The 27,188-nt window shown below is 50.1% G+C and overlaps 1 protein-coding gene across 7 annotated transcripts in view; it reads right to left on the bottom strand.

Annotated features, from left to right (window-relative positions):
- SPTBN4 (spectrin beta, non-erythrocytic 4) overlaps positions 1-27,188 on the bottom strand; it is a 118,942-nt gene that overhangs the window by 23,140 nt on the left and 68,614 nt on the right. For 6 of the 7 annotated variants that reach the window (XM_021931115.2, XM_021931114.2, XM_031659449.1 and 3 more), the window contains 5 exons: positions 24,447-24,537; positions 20,855-21,001; positions 19,292-19,555; positions 4,700-4,924; positions 3,797-3,886 (listed from right to left, as the gene is read on the bottom strand). In XM_021931115.2, coding sequence (XP_021786807.1) covers positions 3,797-3,886; positions 4,700-4,924; positions 19,292-19,555; positions 20,855-21,001; positions 24,447-24,537 — 817 coding nt within the window. Of the gene's footprint in view, positions 1-3,796; positions 3,887-4,699; positions 4,925-19,291; positions 19,556-20,854; positions 21,002-22,986; positions 23,094-24,446; positions 24,538-27,188 lie in introns of those variants that run through there. The other variant, XM_021931118.2, reaches the window with a different exon arrangement.

A 27,188-nucleotide genomic window follows, 5' to 3' on the forward strand; every position in this document is an offset into this window, starting at 1 on the left:
GTGCTCTGAGCTAAGACGCTTGCTGACCCAAAATCGGTGCTAATACAAAAACCCTGCAGCTTAGCAGCCGAGGTATCATTTATATACGGTGAAGTGCACAAATCTTAGGTATACAGTTGCACACATATGTACAGATGCATACACTGGTGTGCCCAGATCAGCATGCGGAACACTTCCATCCCCCAGAAGGTTCCCTCCACCAGCTCTGTACTTGCAGAGTACCTTATTTAACTTTTTGTGTGTCTTTTTTAACTTTTTGTGTGCCTTCACCTTATTTAACTTTTCGTGTGCCTCAACTGGTAAACAAAGATAATAACAGCCAGCATGTCCTCTTCTTATTTTGCTTTTTTAGAGACAGGGTCTCACTCTATCACCCAGGCTGGAATGCAGAGGCACTATTGCAGCTCACTGCAGCTTTAAACTCCTGGGCTCAAGTGATCCTCCTGCCTCAGCCTCCCAAGTAGCTGAGACTACAGGTGTGCACCACCATGCCTGGCTATTTTTAAAAATTTTTTTTTTTTTTGAGACGGAGTCTCGCTCTGTCGCCCAGGCTGTAGTGCAGTGGCCGGATCTCAGCTCACTGCAAGCTCCGCCTCCCGGGTTTACGCCATTCTCCTGCCTCAGCCTCCCGAGTAGCTGGGACTACAGGCGCCGGCCACCGCGCCCGGCTAGTTTTTTGTATTTTTTTAGTAGAGACGGGGTTTCACCGCGTTAGCCAGGATGGTCTCGATCTCCTGACCTCGTGATCCGCCCGTCTCGGCCTCCCAAAGTGCTGGGATTACAGGCTTGAGCCACCGCGCCCGGCCAAAAAAAATATTTTTGAATAAATGAGGTCTTGCTATGTTACTCAGGCCAGTCTTGAACCCCTGGCCTCAAGTGATCCTCCCACCTTGGCCTCCCAAAGTGCTAGGCTTATAAGCATAAGCCACTGTGCCCGGCCAGCCAATGCTTCTTGAGTGCCTGCTACCCTGCTACCTGCCAGGTGCTTTGCTAAGTAAGAGCTTTAAATAACATAGCCTCACACCTCCTCACTCCCAACCTGTGGGGCCAGACAACATTACCATCTCTGTTTTACAGATGAGAAGACTGAGGCAAAGAGAGGGTGAGGAATTTGCTAACGTCACACGGCTAGTATCAGGCTGAGATGATCTACCTTGTGGGGTTGTTGTAAGGTGATAAACTATGGAGCACTTAGAACTGAGTCTGCATGCAGCAAATGCATAATATTTGCAGCTATTTTTTGCTTAACAGCCCCTGTGTATCCAGCACTCTCACTGCACACACAGCTGAGCTCCCCCAATTTTAAGTACTAAGGGCATTTGATCAGTTTCCTCAACCATGACAACGATAGGCCAGTTCTGTTCCCAACACTGTTGACAGCCAAGAGTATTTTCGTCAAGATAGGAAAACAAAATCTCAGCAAAACTCCAGTCTCTTAAAGAACTCCACCTACTGCAGAATGATCAGGAACCTTCCAAAATAATCTGTGGACCCACCTCCCCACCATCCTTCAGTGTCCTATTCTTCCAACATACACTGTTTGGTGAAATGAGGATAATGACAATATCTACCTCATAGGGTTATTGAGAGGATTAAATTATCAGCATAAACCCTAACACAGTACTTAGCACATGGTAAATCTTTTTTTTTTTTTGAGATGGAGTCTCGCTCTTGACACTCAGGCTGGACTGCAATGGTGCGATCTTGGCTCACTGCAACCTCCGCCTCTCAGGTTCAAGCTATTCTCCTGCCCCAGCCTCCTGAGTAGCTGGGATTACAGGCACGTGCCACCATGCCCGGCTAATTTTTTGTGTTTTTAGTAGAGACGGGGTTTCACCGTGTTAGCCAGGATAATCTTGATATCCTCCTGACCTCGTGATCCACCCGCCCCGGCCTCCCAAAGTGTTGGGATTACAGGCGTGAACCACCGCACCTGGCCTTAATTTTTTTTGTATTTTTAGTAGAGACGGGGTTTCACCACGTTGATCAGGCTGGTTTCGAACTCCTGACCTCAGGTGATCCACCTACCTCAGCCTCCCAAAGTGCTGGGATTACAGGCATCAGCCACTGCACCCGGCCAGCACATAGTAAATTTTTAATCGATGCTTTTTTTCCTTTTCTTTGAGACAGGGTCTCACTCTGTCACCCAGGCTGGAATGCAGTGGTGTGATCTCGGCTCACTGCAACCTCTGCCTCCTGGGTTCAAGTGATTCTCCTGACTCAGTCTCCCAAGTAGCTGGGATTACAGGAGCCTTCCACTATGCTCAGCTAATTTTTGTATTTCTGGTAGAGATAGGATTTCCCCATGTTGCCCAGGCTGGTCTCAAACTCCTGGGCTCAAATGATCCTCCCGCCTCTGCTTCCCAGAGTGCTGGGATTACAGGCTTGAGCCACCGTGCGCGGCACAATGCCTTATTATTATTATTATTATTCCTCTTTTATGTGTCTTGCTTTAGGCTTTGGTGAAATAGTTGCTTTGACCAAGGGGTTCCCCTGCTATGCAGTTTGAGAACCACTGCTCTAAACCAACTCTACTTATTTAGATGTGGAAACTGAGCCCCAGAGGAATGAACAGAGATTCAGAGATTTTTTAGGAGCTCAAAAGCCCCCTCCCCTCACCTTGCTCAGGTTAGGGGACAGTAGTACCCTCTTGCTGATTATCTCTGTCCTTTGTCCCTATGGGTGTTTTTTATTTGTTTTGGGGTGTGTGTTTATGTGTGTGTGTGTATGTGTGTGACAGAAAGAGATAGGGTCTCATTCTGTTGCACAGGGTGGAGTGCAGTGGTGTGTTCAAGGCTAACCACAGCTTTGACCTCTGGACTCAAGGGACCCTCCCTCTTCAGCTTCCAGAGTAGCTGGGACTACAGGGGTACACCACCACACCAGGCTAACTTGATGGTTGTTTTACTTTTTCCTTGTCCAATAGCCATTCCTCTTCCTTCTAGTCTCAAGCCGCTGATTTTCCTTTGGGGAACCCCCCCTTGCCTCCATCTCAGCCTTGGTAATTAAGCTAAGGCTGATTCCAGCAGCAGGTTCCAGGGGAGGGCACCTAGCCAGGCCAGCCCGAGGAGCAGTCCGAATCCCCATCCGTCATGATTAGTTCAGGGATGGGCATGGGACGCGACAGGCATGGTGAGCCAATGAGAGTTATTCCTGGGACTACTGCTGACATTATTGAGAGGAGGAAATTCTCTTCAGTTTTGCTGGTGGGAGGTAAACCTGAATCTGTTGGAGGCCTTTTATCACCAGGAGAGGAGGATTGGCCTAAGAAGAAAGCTCATGCAGAAAAACAAACAGGCCAGGTGCAGTGGCTCACGCCTGTAATCCCAGCATTTTGGGACGCTGTGGTGAGTGGATCACTTGAGGCCAGGAGTTCGAGACCAGCCTGGCCAACATGGTGAGCCCCCCCCCACCCCCCATCTCTACTAAAAATACAAAAATTAGCCAGGTGTGGTGGTGCACATCTGTAATCCTAGCTACTTGGGCGGCTAAGGCAGGAGAATCGCTTGAACTCAGGAAGTGGAGGCTGCAGTGAGCGAAGATTGCGCCACTAAACTTCAGCCTGGGTGACAGAGCAAGGCTCCATCTCAAAACAAACAAGCGAACAAACAAAAAATACAGCCCAGAGTCATGAAAATATATGGAAGCACCTGGATACATCTGTATCTGCTGTCCACAGTCTTGTTAATTCCAAAAGCCAATAAAGTCATTGTTTTGGCTTTAACCACTTTCAGCTGTTTTCTATCACCTGTATCCAAATGTGTCCTAACTCACTCCCTCACCTGGCTCTGCTCACCTGGTTCTTTTTGATGTGCTGCTGGACCGCCTGCAAACCGTTGCCTCGCTCTGTCTGCATGGCCAGTGGCAGCCGCTCCTGAACCCATGCCTGGAGAGGACACAGGGAGCAGGTCAAGGGGAGAATGCATCCAAGAACTGCTGCATTACAACAAAACTTTAAACCTGCACGGTATCCCAGGCCCTTCCTTGCCTAACAGCCCAGTTGAATCTTCAGCCTCCTCCATTTTTTTTTTTCTTTGAGATGGGATTGAATCCCCAAGCTCAAATAATCCTTCCCCCTCAGCCTCCCAAGTATCTGGGACTACAGGCGCCACCACACCTGTCTCAGTCTCCTCTGTTGACATACTCTGTCTTGCTCTCTGCACTTAAGCCAGGCTCACACCGTTGGCCTTTGCACATACAGGTCTTGTTTCCTATCATGTTCCTAACCACCCTGAATTGTCACTGTCTGGGGACAAGTCTGTTTTCCCCGTTGGACTTTGAGCCCTCTGTGGCACAATCGGGTCTGCCTTGGCCACCCCTGTGGCCCCAGTATCATCCAAACACCGGGCTGGGGCCAGAATGATCAACTGAGTGAGCAAATTAGTGAGCAAATCAGGAAGCTGAGTGATGGAATGAGGACATGAACAGAGGAGTGAATGAGTGAATGAATAATAAGTAAAGAAATGAGTGGAGGCAAAAACAAACAATGGATGAGTGAATAAATAAATGAGCGACTTCATGAACAAATCAACGAATGATTCAAAGTGAGTCAATGAATGTGAATGAATGAACGAGTGAAGGGCTGAGTGCGTCTTTCAGCGTATGAGTGGGAGGGTCTCAGCCTTCTCCATCCTCGGCCCCGCCCCGTGCCCACCTTCTCCGCCCCCCGCCCCGCCCCAGGCCCCTGCGCTGGCCTCACCAGCTCATCGTCCAGGTCGTGCGCCACCTGGTGCAACTCCTTGGAGGCCAGCAGCAAGCGTCGGCGCTCCTGCAGCGGCTCGAGCAGGCGCACCAGGCGCTCGCCCACCGCGTTCTGCCGCTCGCCCACCAGCTCCTTGCTCGCCGGCTCCAGCGGCAGCGCCGCCGTCTGCGCCTGCAGCTCTCCCACCTCGCGGTACCACTCCTCCACCTGCGACTCCATGGACTGTGGGGACAGAGGCAGTATCAGTGGACCCCACCCGCCCTCCTGATCCTGCTGTGGCTCTCCAGTACCCTTATGGTGACAGCCAGACCCCTCACCGGCCCAACCTTCCACCCTCTCCTTGCTCAGTCGCCTCCAGGAGCGATGCCCTCTGCATGAACCTGTATCACACTAAGCTAGTCCCTGCCTCGGAGCCTTTGCCTTTGCTGTTTCCTCTGCCAGGCATGCTCTTCCTTGTCAATCAGATTTGAGCTGGAGTATGACCTTCTCAAAGAGGCTTACCTGACCCAGGAACTAAAGTGGTCCATTGAATCACTAATTCTCAGAACAACCCTTCAAGGTTGGTAGTCTCCCTGTTTTACAGAGGAGGAAACTGAGGCCAAGAGAAGTTAAAGAATTTGTCCAAAGAGTCAACTTTCCAAAATTATTACTATCAAATATAGTAATAATTTTTTGTTAACGAATTCTTTTTTTCTTTTGAGATGGAGTCTCGCTCTGTCGCCCAGACTGGAGTGCAATGGCACAATCTTGGCTCACTGCAACCTTCACTTCCTGGGTTCAAGCGATTCTCGTGCCTCAGCCTCCCGAGTAGCTGAGATTATAGGCACCTGCCATCATGCCCAGCTAATTTTTCTATTCTTGTGGAGATGGGGTTTCACCATATTGGCCAGGCTGGTCTTGAACTCCTGACCTCAGGTGATCCACCCACCTTGGCCTCTCAAAGTGCTTGGGATTACAGGCGTGAGCAACCATACCTAGCCGATTTTTTTTTTTTTTTTTTTTTTTTTTTTTGTAGATGGATGAGCAAATCAGCCTGGGCACTGTGTCGTCCGGGCTGGAGTTCAGTGGGCAGTCTCAGCTCACTGCAACCTCCACCTCCCAGGTTCAAGTGATTCTCGTGCCTTGGCCTCCCCAGTAGCTGAGACTACAGGCACCTGCCACCATGCCTGGCTATTTTTACTTATTTATTTATTTTTTTGTATTTTTAGTAGAGATGGGGTTTCACCATGTTGGTCAGGCTGTTCTCAAACTCCTAACCTCAAGTGATCTGCCCACCTTGGCCTCCCAAAGTGCTGGGATTACAGGCTGAAAAAACATTTGATAGTAAAAAATTATCAAAAATAAATACAAAACTATAGTGATTTGGATGGCTGCTATGTCATAGGGATAGACAGAAAGTGCAAAATCAGACCCAAATACACAAGAAAATTCATGTGTTTCATAGATGCCAATGCAAATCCCCAAGGGAAAGATGGATTATTTAATGAATGGTCATGGGCCAATGGCTAACCAATTTAGCTGGATCTTTTCCTTGCTGTTTGTACTGAAAACAATTCCAGATGGATTAAAGACTTAAACGAAGTAAGAAAATCCATAAGGCACTAAAAGAAAACCTGGGCAAATGCTTTTATAATGCTGGCATGGAGAAAAATCTTTCCAAGCGTAAAAAAAATAAACGGAAAGATTTATAAATTTGATCACATAAAAATACTTCTGCATCAGCCAATAGACGTATGAAAAAATGCTCACCATGACTGGTCATCAGAGAAATGCAAATCAAAACCACAATGAGATACCATCTCACACCAGTTAGAATGGCAATCATTAAAAAGTCAGGAAACAACAGATGCTGGAGAGGATGTGGGGAAATAGGAACACTTTTACACTGTTGGTGGGAGTGTAAACTAGTTCAACCATTGTGGAAGACAGTGTGGCAATTCCTCAAGGATCGATCTAGAACTAGAAATACCATTAGACCCAGCCATCCCATTACTGGGTATATACCCAAAGGATTATAAATCATGCTGCTATAAAGACACATGCACATGTATGTTTATTGTGGCACTGTCCACAATAGCAAAGACTTGGAACTAATCCAAATGTCCATCAATGATAGACTGGATTAAGAAAATGTGGCACATATACACCATGTAATACTATGCAGCCATAAAAAAGGATGAATCCATGTCCTTTGTAGGGACATGGGTGAAGCTGGAAACCATCATTCTGAGCAAACTATTGCAAGGACAGAAAACCAAACACTGCACATTCTCACTCATAGGTGGGAATTGAACAATGAGAACACTTGGACACAGGGCAGGGAACATCACACACCGGGGCCTGTTGTTGGGTGGGGGGAGTGGGGTGGGATAGCATTAAGAGAAATACCTAATGTAAACGATGAGTTAATGAGTGCAGCACACCAACATGGCACATGTATACATATGTAACAAACCTGCACGTTGTGCACATGTACCCTAGAACTTAAAGTAAAATTTAAAAAAATTAAAAAAATACTTCTGCATCAACCAAAATTTCATAGAGTTAGAAGACAAATGAAAAACTGTAAAAATTGATATATATTAGAGCAAGGAACTAGTTTAACAATCGAAGAATTTCCCTCCATCCTGTTTCCTTTGTCTTCATAGTGCTTACCACCATCAGACAACTCTCTTGATGTATGTGTATGTGTGTTTTGTTTTTCGACAGGGTCTTCCTCTGTTATCCAGGTTGGAGTGTGGTAATGAGATAATAGCTCACTGCAGCCTCAAACTTCCAGGCTCAGGGGATCCTCTTGCCTTAGCCTCCCAAGTAGCTACAACTACAGGCACACACCACCATGCCCAGCTCATTTTTGGAATTTGTCATAAAGATGGGGTCTCGCTATGTTGCCCAGGCTGGTCTTGAACGCCTGGACTCAAACTATTCTCACGTTGGCCTTCCAAAGTGCTGGGATTACAGGTGTGAGCCACTGCACTCAGGTACTTGTGTATTTTTATTGGTCCCCTGCTTCCAGAATGTGACCCACATGATGGAAGGGGCTCTGTCACACTCACTGTTGTATTCTTGAAAACCTAGAACAATTTCTGGTACACAGTAGGCCTCCAGTTAAGATTTGTTGGCCGGGCGCGGTGGCTCACGCCTGTAATCCCAGCACTTTGGGAGGCCGAGGCGGGCGGATCACAAGGTCAGGAGATCGAGACCACAGTGAAACCCCGTCTCTACTAAAAATACAAAAAATTAGCCGGGCGCGGTGGTGGGCGCCTGTAGTCCCAGCTACTCAGGAGGCTGAGGCAGGAGAATGGCGTGAACCCGGGAGGCGGAGCTTGCAGTGAGCCGAGATCGCGCCACTGCACTCCAGCCTGGGCGACAGCGCGAGACTCCGTCTCAAAAAAAAAAAAAAAAAGATTTGTTCAATGCATACATGAATGACATCAGCAAAAAAAAGCCTGTCCAGAAAGAGAAATGGGCATCAGATATGAACAGGCAACAGACAAAACAAATAAGCATATGAAAAGATGCCCAGTCTTATTAATCAGTTGGAAAATAGAAATTAAAACAAGACATCCTTTTCTTTTTTCTTTTCTTTTTGAGATGGAGTTTCACTCTTTTTGCCCAGGCTGGAGTGCAATGGCATGATCTCGGCTCACTGCAACCTCTGCCTCCTCGGTTCAAGTGATTCTCCTGCCTCAACATCTTGAGTAGCTGGGATTACAGGCACGCGTCACCATGCCTGGTTAATTTTGTATTTTTAGCAGAGATGGGGTTTCACCATGTTGGACAGGTTGGTCTTGAACTCCTGACTTCAGGTGATCCACCCACCTCGGCCTCCCAAAGTGCTGGGATTACAGGAGTGAGTCACTGCGCCTGGTCAAGACATCCTTTTCTACACATTAGGTTGGCAAAAATGTAAAACACTTATAGTATCTAATGCTGGCAAAGATGCTGGGAGACAGGCACACTCAGCCACTGTCAGTGGTGGTGTAAACTGGTAGAGCCTTTTTGGAAGGCAATTTGGCAGGTCTTTGCTGCTTGACCTAGCACTTGCACTTCTAGGAATATAACTAAAGAAATAATGTCATAGGCCAGGTGCAGTGGCTCATGTCTGTAATCTCAGCACTTTGGGAGGCCAAAGCAGGTGGGTCACAAGGTCAGGAGTTCAAGATAAGCCTGGCCAACATGGTAAAACCCCGTCTCAACTAAAAATACAGAAATTAGCTAGGTGTGGTGATGCATGCCTGTAACCCCAGCTTCTTGGGAAGCTGAGGCAGGAGAATTGGTTGAACTTGGGAGGCAGAGGTTGCAGTGAGCTGAGATTGTGCCACTGCACTTCAGCCTGGGTGACAGAGCAAGACTCCATCTTGAAAAAAAAATTAAAAATAATAATAAAAATTTTTTTTAAAGAAGAAGAAAAGAGATACTGGCACAGATGCACAAAGTTGTAGTCACAGCAGAGTTTGTAATGGGAAAAAACTGGAAGCAACCTCAATGCCCATCAAGAGAGAAATGGTTAAGTCAGGTGCAGCAGCTCATGCCTGTAATCCCAGCTCTCAAGAGGTTGAGGTGGGAGGATTGCTTGAGCCCAGGAGATCGAGACCAGCCTGGGCAACACAGCTAGACTCCCCCCTTAAAAAAAAAAAACCACAGTAAAATGGTTAAACAAATCCAGACCAATATGGAATAAGAGCCAAATATTACTGTTAAGAAGAAAAAGCATGCGGTGTGAGGTGGCTCACGCCTGTAATCCTAGCACTTTAGGAGGCTGAGGCGAGTGAATCACCTGAGGTGAGGAGTTGCAGACCAGCCTGGTCAACATGGTGAAACCCCATCTCTACTAAAAATACAAAAAATTAGCCAGGCGTGATGGCAGACACTTGTAATCCCAGCTACTCGGGAGCCTGAGGCAGGAGAATCACTTGAACCCGGAAGGCAGAGGTTGCAGTGAGCCGAGATCATGCCACTGCACTCCAACCTTGACAACAAGAGTGAAACTCCATCTCAAAAAAAGGAAGAAGGAGGAGGAGGAAGAGGAGGAGGAGAAGGAGAAGGAGCAGCAGCAGCAGCAGAAGCAGAATATAAATTTGTAGTGGATTGCACATGCATAAAAATTCCCTAGAGTAAACAAGAAGTTAATAACAGATGGTACTTATTGAGGGGATGAGAACTTAATGAATGGGGTACAGGGATGAAGGGGATGGATAATTTTCCCATGGGATTTCCCTAGAGGTTTTGATGTCTTAACCATGAAAATTTATTTATTCGAACATTGAAACTAAACATGAAAAGCAAATAAAATAAAAACATTAAACATCCATATAGGCACACTTGTAAATGCACAGAAAGAGGTCTAGATGGATGCAGACCAAATAATAGAGGCTCCCTCTGGGATGTGGGATTGCGAGGCAGATCGCAGTGAGACTTTATGTTCTACTGAAGACTGCTGGGTTAGTACAATTTTTTCCCAAAAGAATGTATTTATATATTACCCTTGTAATTCTAAACAGATGGAGGAAAGCTAGAGAAGAAAACAAAATAACAATTAAAAAATTAAGTGGTAGCAGATTATGGCAAATGACTGCAAAACAAAACCCCAAACTCAAGAACCAAGCCAAGACTTCTTGTTTCAAGGTTCTGTAGTGCAGAGTTGTTGGTTTTGCCTGCCCAAAATCCATCCTCTCCTTCCAAATACATCAAAACTCACTCTCAGGTCCTGAGCTTCCTGAAGGGCAAATGAAACCTAGAGAGCCATGGGTAAATCACATGACACAAGTGGGGCCAATGAGAACACTGAAAACACCCTGGTCATAAAGATTGGGTCAGAGATGAACACGTGACCTCAGATGGGCCAATGAAAACTCTTCCCACTTTTTCTTTTTTGGTAGAGGTGGGGTCTCACTATGTTGGCCGGGCTGGTCTCAAACTCCTGGCCTCAAGCAATCCCTCCCATCTTGGCCTCCTAAAGTGTGGGATTACAGGTGTGAGCCACTGTGCCCAGTCACTCTCCCCATTTTGCCAGGAAAGTGTGTGTGCACAGAAGAGCTACTCTCTTTCCCATGGGTTTCCTAAGTTGGGAGGAGGTAGGCCAGGCATCCTGGGGTCATCCTGCCAACATCTGGGACTCCCTGACAATGAGGCCAACACAGAAGAAAGCGGTGCTCAGAAATGAAGACAAGGAGATCTGTGAAGACATAATTTGAGTTACTGATCACCCCTCAGACCCCGAGCCAGCACCTTCATAAACTGAAGACATAATTTGTGAATTATGAAGACATAATTAGCAGTGATTGTGCCACTGCACTCCAGCCTGGGCAACAGAGTGAGACTCTGTGAAAGACAGAAAGAAAAGAAAGAGAAAGAAGGAAAGAAAAAGAAAGAAAGGTGGAGTCCCTTGCCTTGAGTCACAATAGGGCAAGGACTGGGACGGTATAGCCCCTGAATCTGCACTTCTCTTCCAGGCCATGCTGAGCTGGATACAAAAACATGAGACAGAGAAGCAGAACGGGGGAGGAGGGTGTTTCCCTGGCCAGAGAAAGAGCTTTGCTTAGGGTAGAAAAAGTGTGGGGTCCCCAGGGACAGAGCCTGGCAGCTGCAAAGCCTCTAGTGCATTTTCTCAGATGGCAGGAGACCAGTCCCCCACCCCTCCAAGCAGGAGCCTGCAGCCGAGGCCGACCAGCTGGCCAGGTCCCTGAGGGCTGGGGAGCCAGGACTTGAGACTCCACCATCTGGCTTCTTGGTCAGGAAGCACAGCCTGGCAAGAGGCCCCAAGAGAGGATTCTGGGTCATGTGGCCAGGACCTGGGAGGTGGGGTCCCAGGGAGCCTGCTGCAGCGGGTGTGGTGGGGAACGAGGGAGAGGACACAAGGAGGACATGAGGAACAAGGGAAGGAGGCAGAGACAGAGAAGTCAAAGAAAAAGAGACAGAGAGACTGGGGTGGTGGCTCATGCCTGTAATCCCAGCACTTTGGGAGACCGAGGTAGGCAGATCACCTGTGGTCAGGAGTTCAAGACCAACCTGGTCAACATGGTGAAACCCCATCTCTACTAAAAATACAAAAATTAGCTGGGCATGGTGGTTGGTGCCTGTAATCCCAGCTACTCGTGAGGCTGAGGCAGGAAAATCGCTTGAACCTGGGAGGCAGAGGTTGCAGTGAGCCGAGTTCGTGCCACTGCACTCCAGCCTAGGTGACAGAGTAAGACTCTGTCTCAAAGAAAATAAATAGACAGAGAGAAGGGAGTGAGAGAGTAGGACAGAGAGGGACACAAAGGGAAGAGAGAGACACAGAGATGGCGAGGGGAGGACAGAGAGAGGCAGAGAGGCAGCGATGAGAGGCAGAAACTAAGGGACACAGAAAGACTGAGGGACAAGGACAGAGCACAGGCCGGGAGAGAGGCTGAGGGGGACAAATGGCTCACACAGCGCACACCACTACACACCTCAGACCCCAAGCCAGCACCCCCACCCCGCCCAGCCTGGCCCCAGTTCCCTCAGGGTAGATGGGACAGCCAGGAAACGTGCCAGGCTGGATGGCAGCCGACCCCCTTCCTGTGTATGCCTGAGGGAATAGTGGGGCCTTGGCAGGTCCCTTCCCCAGTGGCAGCTCCTGAGGGGCAGCTGGGCTTCATCTGGGTGCCATGGCTCACACAGTCACTTCCTGCCTTGGGCTCCCTCTGCTGGGAAAAGGGCCCAGGAGTCTCGTGCTGAAGCCTGCCTCCAGCACCCATCACTGTGTGACCCCAGGGCTACTTCCTTATCCCATCTGGGCTTCAGCCTCTCCCTTGAACAATGGGGACCCCCATCTCATGGTTTGCTGGGCTTGGTCGAGACTGAATCTCCTGTGGGGAGGGAAGAGCTAACTCTGTACTCTGGCTAAAGCAGGAGGCCCCAACTCCTTCCTCTAAAACCTAAATAGTACAAAAGAGGGTCAAAGATGGTCAAGCTCACCAGCTGCATTAGAAAAAAATGCAAATACACACATTGCAGTGAGGTACCACTTCCTAGCCATCGGACTGGGAAAGATTTAAAACGTCTGACAATACCAAGTGTTGGCAAGGACGAGAGGAAACAGGAGCTCATGTGGACTGCTGGGGAGAGAGCGCTCAGCCACACAAGGACCTGGGCAGGCAATTTGGCAAAAGCAAGTGAGCTAAAGATGGTTCTAACTTTTAACACTATAAAAATATTTCATTTACCACCTCCAAATTACTTTTTTTTTTTTTTTTTTGAGATGGGGGTCTCACTCTGTCTACCAGATTGGAGTGCAGTGACGATCACGGCTCACTGCAGCTTCAACCTCCTAGACTCAAGTGATCCTCCCACTTCAGCCTTCTGAGTAGCTGGGACCACAGGCATGTGGATCTCGCTATGTGGCCCAGGCTGGTCTGGAACTCCTGGGCTTAAGCAATCCTCCTGCCTTGGCCTCCCAAAGTACTGGGATTACAGGCATGAGTCACTGTGCCCTATCATCCATGTTGCTTTTTTAAAACGTGTTTTGGGGCCAGGTACAGTGGCTCATGCAAATAATCCCAGCACTTTGGGGGGCTAAGGCGGGAGGACTATTTGAGCCCAGGAGTCTGCGACCAGCCGGGGTAACATAGCGAGATCCCATCTATTAAAAAATAAAAATAAATTAAAATTAAAAAGCAGCATGGGGAGGGGTAAATGCCCCAAATGGAAGATGAACAAAAACAAATGAAGTAACTGTGTATCACATAAGTAACATAACCAAAGTGAAGGTGAAATAACTAGCTTTTGAAAACAGTAGAGTGATGATGATACGCTCTCAGATTTATGACAGTTAAAATTAAAGACTGGCCAGGCATGGTGGTTCACGCCTATTATCCCAGTACTTTGGGAGGCTGAGGCGGGTGGATCACTTGAGGTCAGGAGTTCGGGACCAGCGTGGCCAACATGGCGAAACCCCATCTCTACTAAAAATACAAAAATTAGCCAGGCATGGTGGCGGGTGCCTGTAATCCCAGCTACTCAGGAGGCTAAGGCAGGAGAATCGCTTGAACCCAGGAGGCGGAGGGTTGCAGTGAGCCAAGATTGTGCACTCCAGCCTGGGCAACAAGAGCAAAACTTGGTCTAAAAAAAAAAAAGAAGAAGAAATTAAAGACCTGTGAATAAATACTGAATCTTAGATTTGTTGGGTCAGCAGTTCTGAAACCACTTAATGCATTATGTCTTTTCACCTTCACAATGTCCTTATGAGGTCAGAAATATTATTATGCCCATTTTACTGAAGAAGAAAATGAGGCACAGCCGGGCGCGGTGGCTCACCCCTGTAATCCCAGCACTTTGGGAGGCCGAGGTGGGTGGATCCCTTGACGTCAGGAGTTCGAGACCAGCCTGGCCAACATGGTGAAACCCCATCTCTACTAAAAATACAAAAATTAGCCAGGCTTGGTGGCAGGTGCCTGTAATCCCAGCTACTCAGGAGGCTGAGGCAAGAGAATCACTTGAACCCAGGAGGCGGAGGTTGCAGTGAGCCGAGATCATGCCACTGCACTCCAGTCTGGGCAACAGTGTGAGACTCCCTCTTAAAAAAAGAAAAAGAAACTGAAGCACAGAGAGAAAAGTAACCTCCTTGAGCTACCCAGGTGATAAGGCACACAGCCAAGGCTTGACCCAGGCAGCCCAGCTCCACCGCCCATGCCCTTCACTGTGCTGCTTCCCACACTTCCGCTATCCACCAGGAGGTAAACATTGAGGTCCTTCCCATTGCAAGGAGAAGGCATCCGAGGCTCAGAGGGAGAGACATAGGCAGCAGGTGGGGGAGCTGTGACTCAGAACCAGACCTGCTGGAGTCCTGAGTCTGTGCCTTCAGCCACTGCAATACACTGCTGGAGAAGAATTAGTAATCACTGCAAGATAATTATGAACCCTAGCAATAGACTGGGGCGGTGGCTTATGCCTGTAATCCCAGCACTTTGGGAGGCCGAGGTGGGCAGCTTGCTTCAGCCTGGGAGCTTGAGACCCATAGTCCAAGCTTCTTCACCCTGCCCTGTGCAGGACTGACCTGCATGGACCAGCCCTCCTGTCCTCTGGCTCCCATGTGGGTTGGACTCAAAAATGGCTTGTAATTTTCAGTGCAAAATGGAAAACACAAGGTCCCTTGTTCAAATATTTATTAAGAATTTTGTCCAGGGGCAGTGCCTCACCCCTGTAATCCCAGCACTTTGGGAGACTAAGGTAGGAGGATAACTTGAGGCCAGGAGTTTGAGACCAGCCTGGGCAACACAGTGAGGCCCCCGTCTCTACAAAATAATACAAAAATTTTCTGGGCATGGTGGCACGCGCCTGTAGTCCCAGCTACTCAGGAGGCTGAGGTGAGAGGTTCACTTGAGCCCAGGAGTTCAAGGCTGTAGTGAGCCATGATCACGCCATTGCACTTCAGCCTAGGCGACAGAGGGAGAAACTGTCTCCAAAACAAAAAAAAATTCAAGACATCAATAGTAGGGCATTAAACCAAGCAAGCATGGAGCCCTGTGCCACTGCATGGGCAAACACCCACAAAGCCAGCCCTGGTTGACACAGGGAAGCCCAGAGGAAAGTGAGTCTGGGGTATTATCTCCCTGGCTCTTCCCTTCTATGGTGCCATGGTCTGGCTGCCGTTCTTTTTTTTTTTTTTTTTTTTTGAGACAGAGTCTTACTCTGTCACCCAGGCTGGAGTGCGGTGGTGCAATCTTGCCTCAATGCAACCTCCGCCTCCCAAGTTCAAGCGATTCTCATGCCCCAGCCTCCCGAGTAGCTGGGATTACAGGCATGTTGCCACCACGCTCGGCTAATTTTTGTATTTTTAGTGGAGACGGGGTTTTGCCATGTTGCCCAGGTTGGTCTTGAATTCCTGACCTCAAGTGAGCCACCCGCCTTGGCCTCCGAAAGTGCTGGGATTACAGGTGTGAGCCACCGCGCCTGGCCATGGCTGCCGTTCTTGACTAAGAGTCCCAGCTCCTGTCTCGAGACTCTCCCCTTCCAAGTTCCAATAACTTCTTCCCTGCCTTCTCTGGCTAGGGGGGAGCAAAGGCTCCCCTCCATGAGTCCCACAGCCCTTCCTGCAGCTTCCCCATTCTCCACTCACATCTTTGTCAAGAAACTCAAGTTTTCTGCAGGTGAGCCTGCCTTGTGTTTCTGGCTGGGACCCTAACAGTCAGATGCCCCTTTCTTGCAGGCTGACCACATCCTGGGCACTGTGCTAAATGGCTCCTTTCTGTGTACAACCCCACCTGACCCTGGGAGACCTGCACTGATGATAGAGTCCTATTTAAGAGGGCGGATAGAGGCTCAGGGAGGGACTAAAGGTGGTATTGAATAGCCACTTGGTAGCCATGTGACCTCTGTGAGCCACGGATCCTTTCTGTGCTGTGGTTTTCTCCTGGGTGGGGATAATAACAGGACCTCCCTCATGGGGCTGTTGGGGAAGAGAGAGGAGTTAACAGTGCCCAGCACATTATGTACATCAGCAGTTCTCAAACTGTGGCCAAGGAACCCCTGGGGATCCCTGAGATCTTTTCAAGGCATCTCCAAGGTTACAACTATTTTTATAAAAATACTAAGATGTTATTTGCCTTCACCATTCTCATTCTCTCCCCAGCATGCAGCAGCATTTTTCAGAGACCTAATGACCTGTGCTACTGAAATGGATTGAATACAGACACGAATGGGAGAAGCCAGCTCTCTTCTATTCTAGACATGAAAGAGAACTACAGGCTGGGTGCCATGGCTCACGCCTGTAAACCCAGCACTTTGGGAGGGCAAGGCAGGCAGATCACCTGAGGTCAGGAGTTCGAGACCAGCCTGGGCAACATGGTGAAACCCCATCTCTACTAAAAATACAAAAATTAGGCAGGTATGGTGGCACAGGCCTGTAATCCCAGCTACTCCAGAGACTGAGGCAGGAGAATTGCTTCAACCCAGGAGGTGGAGGTTGCAGTAAGCTGAGATTATACCACTGCACTCCAGCCTGGGCAACAGAGCCAGACTCTGTTTTAATTTTTTTTTTTTTTTTTAGTTTAATAAATAGAGATAAAGACTGGGCAACATAGTGAGATTCTGTCTCTTAAAAAAAAATCAGTCAGGCATGGTGGTGTGGGTCCGTAGTCCCAGCTACTTGCAGGACTGAGGGAGGAACATCACTTGAGCCTCAGAGGTTGAGGCTGCAGTGAGCCGTGATCACACCACTGCACTCCAGCTTGCTGACAGAGCAAGATCCTGGCTCAAATAACTAAATAAAATAAAACAGACACAGGCTCTTGCTCTGCTGCCCAGGATAGTCTCAAACTCCTAGGTTCAAGCAATCCTTCTGCCTCAGCCTCCCAAAGTCCTGGGATACAGGCATGCGCCACTATGCCTGGCCTCAATTTTCATTTTTAATACGGTGAATGTCAATAGTCTAATCCACACATACAAAGCTTTCTTAGGATCTCAGTGAGGTTTAAGAGTGTAAGGGGGTCCTGGAGACTCAGACATTTGAGAACTGCTACTCTATATAAAGTAGTGACCTCATTGGCCAGGCACAGTGACTCACGCCTGTAATCCCAGCACTTTGGGAGGCCAAGGCGTGTGAATCACCTGCAGTCAGGTGTTTGAGACCAGCCTGGCCAACATGGTGAAACCCCGTCTCTACTAAAAATACAAAAATTAGCTGGGCATGGTGGCACATGCCTGTAATCCCAGATACTCAGGAAGCTGAGTCAGGAGAATTGCTTGAACCTGGGAGGAGAGTAGAAGGTTACAGTAGAGCGAGATTACGCAGCTCAACTAAGATGGAAACAAAACAAAGACAATAAAAGAAGAAGAAGAGACTCGAAGAGAGAGAGGAAGGAAGGAAGGAAGGAAGGAAGGAAGGAAGGAAAAGGAAAAAGGAAGGAAGAGGAAGGAAAGGGGAAAAGGGGAGGGAGGGGGAGGAACAGACGACCTCCACTGGCCATCACATTCAGATCTGTTTGTCTTTTTGTTCTTTTTTGCCTGTTCAGCAGAATGGGATCACCGTAGAGACAATAACTTTTTCTTTTGGAGGCGGAGTCATCGCCAAAGGCTGGAGTGCAGTGGCGGATCTCAGGTTTGCCATTCTCCTGCCTCAGCCTCCCGAGTAGCTGGGACTATGAAGCCATACCTGCGCCAGCTAGTTTTGTATTTTAGTAGAGATGGGGTTTCACCCGTGTTAGCCAGATGGTCTCGATCTGACCTCGATCCCGCCCCTCGGCACTCCCAAAGTGCTGGGATTACGCAGGCAGACCACGCGCCAGGCCGACGGCCAACTTTTCATCCCATTTTGCCCACTGCTATCAGAAGTGCCTGGCACATAGTAGGTACCTAATAATTATTTGCCACCCAGATGAATGAATAAATACTAATCAGTGTCATTATGCATTTCTTACTAGTTTTTTTTTTTTGCCATACACTATGCCAAGCACTATATAACTACACAGGAAGTATATCAAAAAGAAGGAGTGAAGAGTCAAGGGCCCTGGATTGAAATCCAGGCTTTGCTATTTGCTACTCTGGACAAGTAAGTTCACCTCTCACCTCCTGGAACCTCAGTTTCCCATCAGTCAGTCAGGCATTGTTCCTGACAGGTAAAAGCAGGAGCGACGTGGGCCAGATACCATGGCTCACACCTGTACTTTGGAAGGCTGAGGCAGAAGAGTTGCTTGAGCCCAAGAGTTTGAGACTAGCCTAGGCAATATGGTGAGACCCTGTCTCTATAAAAAGTTTAAAAAGATTATCCAGGTGTGGTGGTATGCACTTGTGATCTCAGCTACTTGGAAGGCTGAGGTGGGAGAATCACTTGAGCCCAAGAGTTTGAGGCTACAATGAACTGAGATCAAGCCACTACACTCCCGCTTGGGTAACAGAGTGAGTCGCTATCTCAAAGAAAAAAAACAAACAACAACATCAACAACAGCAACAAAAAAAGAAAACCAAAGGCAAGAGCCATTACTCCTTGGGAGGTTAGAAGCAATGGCTACTACGTTCACCTCTGGTCATTCCACGTGCACTGCTGTGTACCAAGCATGGAGCTGCCAAGCTGGGAGCAGATACAAAGCAGACGCCGTGTCTGTTCTCTAAGAGTGCCCTGTTTCATAAAGGAGACACCTTGGGCCAGGTGCCTTACTTTCTGTGCCTCAGTTTCCCCATTGGTAAAACGGGATAATAACAGTACCAATCTCCAGAAGTTGCTGGGAGGAGTCAGTGAGTGCTTGGCCCAGAGACTGGTAGAGGAATGCTAAATGAATGTCATTGTTATTCCATGCAAAGCCATTCCCCTACTCCTGGGCTTTGGTTTCTCCATCTAGGAAATGAGTGTCAGGGTCCTGTGAATCCTTTAGCATGCTAGTCATTTACCTACTGCTTTGTGGCTCTAGATCCTTCCTTTTCCCTTTGTACACCATACCTTAGCGGATGGTGGCTGCTTCCAACAGTTATTACCAGCTGGATTGCTTCAATATTCCCTTTCTGCTCTTCTACAAGTTTGAAATAAATCCCTGTATTCAATCCCCTCCATTTGAAATACCTTGAGTGGGGCTGGATCCTGACCTGGACCCCATGTGGCATAGGGAGCCCTCATCTGGGCCAGGAAGGCCATACCTGCAGCTTCTTGAGCTGACTGTTGACGGTGGCCAGGTCCCCTCCAGGGTCCACGTCTTGCAGCTGGCTCTCCATGTGAAGGAGCTTCTTGTCCAGCTCAGCAAAGCTCTGCACCAGCTGGTCTGCTTTGCTGGCCTCAAAGAGCTGCCGTGCCTTGGCCTGGGTGGTGCTCTCCAGCTCCGCCCAGCACTGGCGGATCTCGCCCAGCTTCTTCCGCACGGAGGCCGCCAATTCGGGCTTCTCCTGCATTAGTTGCTGGCCCTCCTGCCCCAAGTGGGTGGATGGCAGGAGATGGAGAAGAAAGATAGATGGTGGGGAGAATCAGAGAAGTGTGGGAGAGTGACAGGACACAGGGAAAGATGTGAAAAGAGAATCAGAGGCAGGAAGTTGGAGACACATAGGGAGAGAGAGACATGAGGGGTGGATGCAGAGATAGGCCCAGAAATGGAAGGAACCAAGGAAGTGAGACAAGAAGAGAGAGACAGACATAGGTGAGGGGAGGGAGACAGAAAGATGGAGAAACAGACAGATGGACACAGAGACATGGGAAGGAATCAGGAACAGACAAACAGTCACAGAGTGATCAACAGAGAGACAGGCACAGAAAATCAGAAACATGGGGAGAGGACCGTAAGAAAGACAAGGACAGAAGGATAGAGAGGAAAGAAAGACAGAGGGAGCCAGAGAGGCAGGGAGAGAATGAACTTCCATTAAACTCAAAGTCAAGAAGACTGCCTTCACCATAAGCCACCACTTATGAAACATCAATGACCAGTGAAGGGTTTAATGCCAACCTGGGTGCCTCTGTGTGAGTCAGAAGAGTGTGTATATCCAAGGTTGCAGGTCTAGGGGTTCAGCCAGAGTAGGGGGAAGTTCTGAGGGTTGAGGCTTGGAGCAAATATCTGCCTCAGTCCCTCCAAGACTGAAGTCGAGGTTCTTAGTGGCCCAGAGCTACTTAGGTAACATTAAGTATTAAAAGTAACAAGACCATAGTAATTACAGCTCTTAGGTGGGTGGTCTTGTGTTAAGCACTTTATGTGCACAGAGCCCCAGGAAGTAGTTATATTTATTATTTCTCTAATTTTAGAAGAGCAAACTGAGGCTCCAAGAGGTTAACACAATTACCTAAGGCCCCACAGCTGTTAACAGGCATAGACACAATTAGAACCCAGGGCTGTAAGAATCCAAATTTTACTTTAACCCTAGGCTTCCCAGGGGCTGTCCCAGCCCATCTCCCCAACCTTCCATCTTAAATGCCCCAAATGGTATGGAAGGAACCTGGTAGAGGAGGTTATATGAAAAAGTGAAGTATTTAACAAACAGGAGGATACAGGCACCATTCAGAAGAGATGCTGGCCATTTTACAGATGAGCAAATTGAGGCTCAAAGAGATTACATGAATCACTCAAAGCCACATAGCTAGGAGCAGATCTGGAGCTGACTTGAGTCAGTCCAGAGGTGTGAGACCAGCAGGATGGCAGCAGAGGGTGCAGCAGGTGAGACGTGGGCTCCCTGGAGGCCTCCTGCACCTGGCACAGGCAGAGGGGCCATCAGCTTCCTCACCCTCTCAATCTTCTCCAGCCACTCCTTATTCTGAGCCAGCTCGGCCATGAATGCCTGGTGCCGGAGCCATCTCTTGTGCAGCTTGTGGCTGTCCTCCCGCGTGCCATCCCGCGCCATCAGCATCTTCTCATGGATCCAGCCATCCAGCTGTGCAGAACAGGGTAGGAAGGCTCAGCCAGTCCCCTCAACCTGCCACAGCCCCCCATTTCCTTCAGGAAGTCCCAGGTTCAGGACCTGGGCTGCTAGGGTGTATAGGTGGAACGAAGAGGAGAAGATGAAAAAACCTTTGCAAGTGAGGCCTTTATGTTGGGGATGGGTGCAGCTCAAGCCCTTTCCTGGGTAGAGGATGGATGGAAGGGTCCCCAGAATGCCCAGTCCTTTGCCCCCCTGTCCTCTGTCTTGAGAGAAGCCCCCAAGGCAGGACCAGTCAGCCCCTTAGACTTGGAGACAAATCATCCCCCCAAAACAAGCTCTCTAACCCAATTTAGCTAACTCCCAATTCATCCTCAGGACCACCCCTCACATAGCAACACTTAGACCCTTCATTCAATCTTAGTCACCCCCCCCAATAAGGACCAACTGAAGAGCTTCAACCCATTCCCAAGGGTATCAAATGAAGCCCCCATATCTAGCCCCAGTTCCTCCAGTATGGCCAGATCAATCCCCTAAACAACCTCCCAATTAAAGCCAACTTTAGCTGTCTCTAAACTAGCCCTCCAATCTGGAGTAGATTCATCCTCCACAATTGAGATCTAGCACCCCTAATGAGTCCACAGGGCTCCCCAGTTGTTTCCCTGGGACTCTAAGACCACAGATTCCCAAACCATGACCAGTTCTAGCCCTCAACCAAAGCCAACCCCAGCCAAATGTGAAAAACAAAGCTGTGTTCTGGCTCTCCAAACCAATCTGCCCCAAAATCTAGCCACAGACTCGCTATCGTGGATCAGATCGAATCTCCCAGGCCAGCCAGCACCCCATTCTACAACTAAAGCCAGTTCTAGTCCTCCCACCCACCAACAAAACCAGTCACGCAAAACGCAAGCACCAAGAGTGGGCCCCTCTCACGGCACTGGGCAGGATCAATCACAGGCTGCTTTCTGAGCCTTCCCCCAGCTCTCTCCAGTAAAAAACCAGACTTATCCCCCAAGCCATAACTTCCCCACTCATGACCAAACCTAGCACCTGAAACAGTTTGCTCCTCCCCTTTCTCCTCCCCACTCCAGTCACAAGATCCTCCCTCCTCCCTCCTGCAAAAAGGAAAAAAAAAAAAAAAACGGACTCCAGCTCAGCGGGGCCGGGAGGCAAACGCAGTCATAGCCAAGGACAAATCCCAGATCCCCAGCCGGTCAAACCCCAGCCCGTTTTCCCTGAGCATGTGTTCCCCAGGGGTCCAGAACAGCATCACACTCCATACACACACTAGAACCAAGTCCAGTGTTGAACCCCCCAACTCAATTCACAGGTTCCCGATGCGTAGGGAAGAGTCCAATGGCAACCACAGCCCGCAGTGAAAGCAGAGCCCTTAAAGAGATGGTACCCCATCCTCAAAGTAAAGCCCCCTCAAAAGTGATTCATTCTTCATGGAAGGCAAAACCAGACTATCCAACAACCCAGGAAAAGCCCCACAAAGTCAGAGCCCCCTATACCCAAAGAAAATCCAAGACCCCTCATCATCCAAGCCCCACAAAAGTGATTCACCTCCATCATCCAAAGCTGATACAGATCCCCCAAAACAAGAAAGAAACCCCCCAAAAGGCTGAGAAGCCCCCAACCCCAGGGCAAATCTTAGATGTCCCATTACCCGGAGAAGAGCCCTCCCCTAGAGAGGCTGAGACACCCTGAACCCTCAGGGTAAATCCAGATTACCCTAGAAGTGGTCTTAGAAGTCCCCCCGCTTCGCTCCCCTCCCCTGGGGGCCGGCCCCTCAGTCCCGCCCGCGCCAGCACCGCGGACAGCTCCCGGCATCCTTGCCCCTCCCCCAGGGCGGGGGTCCGGGCGCCTGCCCGGCCCGCCCCCGCGCCGCCCCGCCCCTCCCTCCCGCGGCCACGGCGTGCGGGCACGCGCCTGAGCCCCCTCCCCTGCCTGTGTCCGCGGGGTGCGCGCCAACCCCCTCCCATGGGCGCCCCCGAGACCTGAAGCGGCAGTGGCGTTGGCGGGGCGTCCCTGCGGCGGGCGGGCGGGCGCTCGCCCCTCCACTGCGACGGCACCGGCAGCGGCGGCTACGGCTGAGGCTCCGGCGGCCGCGCGCCCCTTCCCTCGCCCCCGCGCCGCGGCCGCGCGCCCGTCCGCGTGCGCCCCCTGCCTGCCTCCCTGCCCGCCTCTTTGCGGGGCCCCAGGTGGGGGTGCAGGAGGAACCACCACTCTCCCCAAGGCTTCGGGTGGGGGGCTTCTGTGCCATCTCAGATGATTGCTACCTGGTCCAGAACAATCTCATGAGGGATGGGGGGGTGCTCCTGGAACAAATCAAATGCCGGGAGGGGGCGCCTGGGGCTTGGACTGCCTCACTATGGGAGTGGGGATTATGGGGAGGGGCTGGGTGAACCATCTTCTGAACCATCTCTAGTGGGAAGAAGCTCGGGCTCCTGGCCACCACATGTGGACAGGGCATATGGGAGGGCGACCTGGAACATCTCTTACAATCTCCAGTGGGGGCGACGGGGAACAGGGGATTCCTCCAATGGCTCAAGTCCAGGCCTACCCCAGTTATGGGGGAGGGAGGAAGGGTATGGAGGCCCTTGTTTATTTCGTATGCGGAGAGAACAATCTCCCATGGGCTTTCAACATAGCGGGGAGGTTGAATCATCTCTAATTGAGGCTGAGGGGTTTAGGGGTTAGACCTGGTTCCTGAACCAGCTTTGGTTGGAAGAAACTTAGATACGGGGTGATGATGGAGGAGGGGATGATCCTGAGTCACACAGATGGAGGGGCTCGAGGCCAGGACTATCTCTGTTTAGGGTTTAGGAAAATGTTTACTGGGCCATCTCTAATGTGGCCAAAGTCTAGAATCGTTATATGGAATGCAGGGGAAGGAGGGGAAGACAGCAGGTCTCCTGAACCGTCACTAATAAGGAAGGGGGCCTGGACATCTCGGATTAGGGGAGATCGTCCCTTATGTGTGCAGATCATCCCTTAGGGAAGGGACTTAATTCCTGAACACATTTAAAGGGGCGAGGGCTTGGTTCAGAGCCATCGCTGGCTGCAGGAGGGCGCAGGGCCGCTGGCCCCCCCACGGCCCTCAACCCCTATCCCCATCGCCCGCCCCGCCCCTCTCCTGGGGTACAGCGATTCTCACAAATCTCAGGAGAGAAAGGTGAGATCAGCGCGCGTCCCTGCGGGACCCGTAGGCGCGGACACGCGCGGTTGCCAGGGGCGCCCGGGGCCCCTCCTTCCTTCCCCGGAGTCGGCGTGGGCGGGCAGGGACCTGCGGAGCATGCGCACTGATACCCGGCTCCGCGCGCCTCCTGGCGGCCTAGAGCGACCATCGCTCCGCGACCCACTTAGACGGGGCGTCCCCACCCCCACCTCGGCGGAGGATCACTTCCCTCCCAACTAAAGGGTATGTCTCGGTTCCCAGCACACCTGGAGTTCCTACCTCATGGCAGTCTCGGAGGAAGTGCTGCAGCTCAAGTTGGTCATGTAGCTTTTGCATCCATTGCTGGGCCCGTAACTGGTTTTCTTGGTTCCTGGGGATGGGGAGATAAGGGCTGGGGAAAGGTCCCGGGGGGTAGCGGGGAGGCGCTGGCAGTAGGATCGTGAGGGCATTGGGCTGGGTAGGGGAAGAAGGGCGTGGAGAACATGTAAGAGAGAGAGAGGAACTAGTGGGGCAAAGCCAGGGACAGGGCTGGAGAAGGGCAGAGAGAGAGACAGAGGAAGAGAAAGGGAGAGGGAGAGACAGGCACTTAGAAAGAAAGAGATACAGATGCAGAGAAAAAAAGGCAAGTCCAGAGAGAAAGATAACAGAGAACTAAAGGCAGACATACCCAGGGACAAAAACAAAACAAAACAAAAAACGAGAAAGTGAGAGGAGACACGAGAAAGTGAGAGGAGACACCAGAAAGAAAGAGAGAGAGAGAGAGAGAGAGAGAGAGAAAGAGAGAAAGACAATAAGAAAAGCTGAGAAAAGAGATGGAGTAAGGCAGAGCCAGAAAGACACTCAGGAAGCAGTAGATGAGGAAAGAGGAGGCAGAGAGAGGGAAAGTGACAGAAGGAGTCTGGTCAGGGATAGCCCAGAGAGACACAGGCAGAGAAGTGGCAAATGCCACCAGGAAAAGACAGCCCCACAGATGACAGACAGACCAGGGGGCCACAGAGTTGGAGAGAGGGAAGAGAGCAGAGTGTGGGGAGAGATGACAGCAGAGTCACAGAGAAGCTGAAGTGGGCATGCCTGGGGGCAGAGCCAGGCCCTTGGCCTGACTGAACTGACCAGGCTGGACCCAGGCCACACCACCCTGGAGCCAGCTGGGACCAGGGGCCGCGGGCAGTCTGGCCTCCTGCCCACAGTGCAAGGCAAAGTGCCCAAGAGGCCTGGTGGATGGGGCTGGGGCATCCCACATGGGCTCCCATGCATCCCTGTCCTGTTGCTGTCTGTCTCCCCCAGGGAGAAAGGGAGAATGAGACTATCCTCCCAGGGTCCCCCTGAGAGTCCTTAGAGTCCTTTTATTATTATTATTATTATTATTTGAGATGGAGTCTCGCTCTGTTGCCCAGGCTGGAGTGCATGATCTCGGCTCACTCCAACCTCACCTCCCAGGTTCAGGCGATTCTCCTGCCTCAGCCTCCCAAGTAGCTGGGGTTACAGGTGCCCACCACCAGGCCTAGCTAATTTTTGTATTTTTAGTAGAGACAGCATTTCGCCATGTTGGCCAGGCTGGTCTCGAACTCCTGACCTCAAGTGATCCGCCCGCCTTGGTCTTCCAAAGTGCTGGGATGAGAGTGAGCCCCTGCACTTGGCCAATCTCAGAGGCCTTTCTGACCTTCCAGGCCCCACCCCCCCACCTTCCAAACTCTTATCCTCCTCGCACTCTTCCCCCTCACTCTGTGATAACTGTACTGGCCTTCTCACTGTGCCCTGAGCAAGCCTCGGGCCCTTGGCACTGGCTGTTCCCTCTGTCAGGAATGCTCCTTCCCCCAATGTCTACTCAAAGATCACCTTCTTCGCGAGGTCCCTCCTGACCACTCCCCAACACTTTCTGGCTTTCTTTCCTTCTTTAATTTTGTCCTTCGCACTTAACACAATCTAACACATGCTATATGTTACTTATTTATCTTGTCTGTCTCCCATGCTAGGATATGTCATTTCCACGAGGGCAGGGATTTTTGTCTGTTTTGTTCATAGATGTATCCCCAATGCCTAGGAAAAGGGCTGGGCACACAGTGCACGCTCGATATATTTTTGTTAAATGAATGAATGCAAGAAACACAGTGGCAGAGAGAAAAAGAGGTGGGAGAAACACAAGTACAGTGTCTGTGGAAAAGGCAAAAAAGACAGAGGGATACAGAGGTGCAGATGGAGGGAGAGAAAAACAGACAGGGAGCAGGAAACAGATACAGAAATAGATGGATAGATGGAGGCAAAGAGACAAAGTGTATAGGAGACAGTTCCAGAGACAGAACCAGAGAGAAGGAACAGGAAGGGCCTGAGACAAGCAAGTGAAGCACTCACTGCCTCCTGCCCAACTTAGCTCAGGAGCCAGGAGAGACAAAATGCCTCTGAAATTGAGCTGAAATCAATCCCTCTAGGCTTTCAGCAGCCAAACTGTCAAGCATCAGTCCTAGGGATGAGGAAGACCCTGAATCTCCATGAGGGTAAAAGAACAACAGAGTAGGCCGGGCACGGTAGCTCACGCCTGTAATCCAAGCACTTTGGGAGGCCAAAGTAGGAGGATTGCTTGAGCCCAGGAGTTTGAGACCACCCTGGGCAATATAGGGAGACCTCATCTCTACAAAAAAAAAAAAAAAAAGAATTAAAAATTAGCCAAGCAAGGTGGCACACGCTTGTAGTCCCAGCTACTCAGGAGGCTGAGGCAGGAGGATTGTTTGAGCCCAGGAGGTGGAGGCTGCTGTGAGCAGTGATCGCACCACTGCACTCCAGCCTGGGCAACAAAGCAAGACCCTGTCTTTAAAAAAAAGAAAAAGAAAAGAAAGCAACAGGGTTCAAATCCAGGCTGTGGCACTTCCTGGCCATGACTCTGGGCAAGTCAGTTTTCCTCTCTGAGCCTCACATGCAAAATGCAGAAAAGAACAGCACTAGCGGCTGGGCACAGTGGCTTATGCCTGTAATCCCAGCACTTTGGGGGGCCCAGGCAGGTGGATCACTTGAAGTCAGGAGTTTGAG

This window comes from Papio anubis, chromosome 20, assembly GCF_008728515.1.
Source record: "Papio anubis isolate 15944 chromosome 20, Panubis1.0, whole genome shotgun sequence".
Classification (NCBI taxonomy): domain Eukaryota; kingdom Metazoa; phylum Chordata; class Mammalia; order Primates; family Cercopithecidae; genus Papio; species Papio anubis.